The sequence below is a fragment of the Azolla caroliniana genome, unplaced genomic scaffold (genome assembly GCF_043228905.1).
Source record: "Azolla caroliniana isolate FFs.n. ecotype wild unplaced genomic scaffold, voAzoCaro1.0.p SCAF_3, whole genome shotgun sequence".
NCBI lineage: Eukaryota > Viridiplantae > Streptophyta > Polypodiopsida > Salviniales > Salviniaceae > Azolla > Azolla caroliniana.
The window spans coordinates 14,039,671-14,043,134 of NW_028230438.1; the positions used below are offsets into that span (position 1 = coordinate 14,039,671).

A 3,464-nucleotide genomic window follows, 5' to 3' on the forward strand; every position below is an offset into this window, starting at 1 on the left:
TCGTAGAAGAAGAGAGAGTGAGTAATATACATATGTATATGTACTTACTTAACTAGTTAGTGTTGCTACATACATGTATGTATGTATGTATGTACACATTTGCCAGTTATTATGTAGAGGTCTACTACCTCTCTATACATATGTATGTATGTATATCTATCTATTTATATATCATTATATATGCTTTGCTTCTTCATGGGCCCGTCCGTCCGTCCGTTCACAATTACAAAGGCCAATCAATCAAATCCCAACCATACACAACAAACAACAAACAACAAACAACAACAAAGTGCCAAGTGCCAGATAAAAAAACAAGAGGAAGAAACGTGGGACCTCCTGAGTCCTCCTCCCTCCTCTTCTTCCTTCCTCTTCTCTCTCTCTGCACACGCACGCACGAAACCGTGGAAACCCAAATTTGGCGCACACACACATACACACAGAGACAGAGGGAGGCGCTTTTTTGCACAGTACCAGAATCCCGTCCTTCTGCTGCTCTGCTTCCAAAATTCAGCTCTGCAGAGAGTCAGTCGGCTTGCCCTCTCTCATGCTTCTTCATCCTCTTCGAGATATATATCTTTGTGTCATCGCTAAAGAAGACGAAGAAGAAGAAGAAGAAGAAGAAGAAGAAGAAGAAGAAGAAGGGATCGAGAAATAAGGAAGAATGTCGGCGAAGAAAGGTGTTGGTATGCTTTTGAGTGCAACGAAGAGTGGCCTCTCTGCCCTCTCTGTCACTGTAAATAAGGCGAGGAAGAGCTATGCCAACAAGCATGAAAGCAATGTTCTTGCAGAGTTCAAAAACAAAGGACTCAAGCCTGAAGACTATCTCTTTGAAGGTGTTTTTCTTGTCTCCCCAACTTTCTTACTGTTATATAGCTGGATTTGTGCTGCATTTCGTGCTTGCCTCAGTCATATCTATCCTTCTTAACAGTTTGTTTTGGCTGGAGCTTAGCTAACTTGTGCATTTTTGGCTGGGAACATAGATACATTCTTCCTTTTTGATGCTATTGCAGAAATTATTGTCTATAAGGATAATTATGAGTGGGATTTTCTGGCATTTTCATACATTCTTATAGTTAGCAATACCAATCTTGGGTTGTGGATTATGAATTGTCAAAGCTATACGTTGGGACGATATGTTAGCCTGCCCGATCTCAAATTAATGGCTTTCTATTGTCAGCTTTTTAAATCTTTGGGTTGTTGAAAGTGAATTCGTAAACTCCGTCGAGGGCCAATAAAAGGACTAACTGTCAACTATTCTTTCTCCAACATATGCATGTTTAGATCTTGGAAAATGAATCTGCAAATCCATTGTTTCTAAGCAAACTTCTTAGTGCGTATGATCTCAGCCTAAATTTTTCATGAATGCAACATTGGGCCATGGTCAGTTGAGTAATGAGTTCCTCTTTTGAGAAACAAACTAGATCTTTCCTGCCACCTAGATGTGTTCTACAGTGGTGCCCAATATCTTCTTCTTGATTTAATGAAAACCTAATGTGCTTCATTTGTTTCTAGTTCACTGAGAACTTGTGGATAATTTTTACATGTATATAAATTGAAAAAAATGTTAAGTGATTCCAGTCCTTTTCCTATGTTTGGAAACAATGAACCATGTTTTTTCTCTCTCCGACTGTGCTACTACCGATGCACTGGATTCATTGCTTGAAACTTTGATTCACAAACTTAGTGTTGCAGAGCACAAGGTTTGCCACAAGAACAACATGCCTAGATATTTAAAATTGATGCGTTTTTTAATTACTTGTGCTCTTTTTTAATTCTATAAGCAATTGTTCCCCAGATTAAACTAGTGAGAACTTCTAAAGTCTGAAGGCATTATTTTCACATTATAATTTGTGGTTAAGCACGCAGTGCCATACTTAATACAATCCTTATGAATTATTACATCTGAGAGAGTTCTTATGGGATCTTTTGGAGCATGACAGCTCTGCAAAAGGTGTATTTTCTGTACATGGCTGGATACAAGCATGAAGTAGTTGCCACTGCTTTGCAGGCAGGAAAGCGCTTGGTAATCCATTATATTTCTAGCTTAAGCTTTCTGCTTTTTGTGATAACATATTATGTATTGATTTCAACAGCTGTCTATATTTTTTCTCTCTTTGTAGACTGATACAGAGAAAAGTAGTATTCCACTCGATGTTGTCACGGCATTTGGGCATTCTGTGTGTGATGAATGCCTCAAATATGGAGATTTTGAGAAAGGAAAATTTCAACAAAGTATGCAGGACTTTTTAACAAAAGCCAGAACAGGAAAAGAGCACTTCGATCGGGATGCTCTAGTCCATGATGTTTACTATTCTGTACTTGTGACAGCTGAGGTAATAGTATAACATAATTGTAATTCCGTTTTTGCTTCTGATTTCTGTTCCAGTATATTCATTGCAATTTGAAAGATACACTATGTTGGCTATATTTACACTTCATACATTAATTTGTTTGAAAGGAACAACATGCATTTTGGATATGTAACAGGTTAATGTGTATACTTAATAGAGTAATTGGTTGGGGAACAAAGTATTGCATATTGTTATTTAGGGGGCTGTTGTATATATTTAATACATTGATATGTATTTGATGCAGACAATCGGTACAGAGTGGCAAAATCTAGAACAGATCTTTCGAGAGACTACTGCTCGTGTAATTGGAAGTTCTATTCATAGCACTGCAGATACAGCTGATTCACGGTATATGCATATATTTATTGTTTGTTGCTACCCTAATGAAGAACGTAATCAGAGTTTACTTATTCTTCTTTCTTCTTCTTCTCTAGGAAAAAAGCAGCCAAGGCTTTGTTTTTGTTCACAACACAAATCAGGTCATGTGCTCAAGAATCTGAAATAAAAAAGCAGAAAGCACTGAGAGATGCTGAAACCTTACTCCAAAAGGAGCAAGAAAGACAGCGTGGTTCACAGTTGCCTCTACCAAAAGCATCAATTGAATGAACACTTTTCTGAAAGTTACTTGATTTAGTGTCTGATAATATTGAAACAGCTCTAGATACAAGGTTACAGTCTGTTTATATTTGTTATGCATGATTTCTTAAAAATGTCATTTTTACATGCTAAGCCATTTGTCTTCTGTTCTTGTTTTAATTCTCAATACCGGAATTAATTTTAAAGATTTGCTTCAGTTACTGAGAGAAGCTGTCAAAATTGCTGGCTGGTAGTATGTTTATGATGTTTTGTTACGGACTCTACTCTCACACAAATCGCTTATACGCTTGTAAAGCCATTGGAAGGGATCAATTCTGAGAGTACACTTCAAATTAGGGAAGCCAATTTAAGGATGAGAGTTTGAATCTCGAGGAATGGCTTTAGAATTGTACTGATCATAACCCCAAAATTTATTCATAATAAGGTCATACCCACTAACAATTTGCTCTTAAACCAATGGGAAAATTTCCACTACACGGTGACAAAAAATAATCATGTCGAAGTTAATGCCGAAAA

At 37.1% G+C, this 3,464-nt stretch overlaps 1 protein-coding gene across 1 annotated transcript; it reads left to right on the forward strand.

The window, feature by feature from the left end:
- Nucleotides 1-473: 473 nt before the first annotated feature.
- On the forward strand, nucleotides 474-3,080 carry LOC147866271 (uncharacterized). Its single transcript, XM_087316645.1, has 5 exons — nucleotides 474-833; nucleotides 1,941-2,023; nucleotides 2,121-2,333; nucleotides 2,596-2,699; nucleotides 2,786-3,080. The coding sequence occupies exons 1-5, from the start codon at nucleotides 662-664 to the stop codon at nucleotides 2,955-2,957; spliced, it is 744 nt and encodes a 247-aa protein (XP_087172771.1). The 5' UTR covers nucleotides 474-661; the 3' UTR covers nucleotides 2,958-3,080.
- Nucleotides 3,081-3,464: the final 384 nt, after the last annotated feature.

What these genes read in the sequence shown, in the direction of transcription:
- LOC147866271 (XM_087316645.1), top strand. Translation starts at nt 662, where the DNA reads ATGTCGGCGAAGAAAGGTGTTGGTATGCTTTTGAGTGCAACGAAGAGT. An exon ending in TGCAGGCAGGAAAGCGCTTG is followed by an intron (nt 2,024 to 2,120) that starts GTAATCCATTAT and finishes CTCTCTTTGTAG; the next exon opens with ACTGATACAGAGAAAAGTAG. An exon ending in GCAGATACAGCTGATTCACG is followed by an intron (nt 2,700 to 2,785) that starts GTATATGCATAT and finishes CTTCTTCTCTAG; the next exon opens with GAAAAAAGCAGCCAAGGCTT.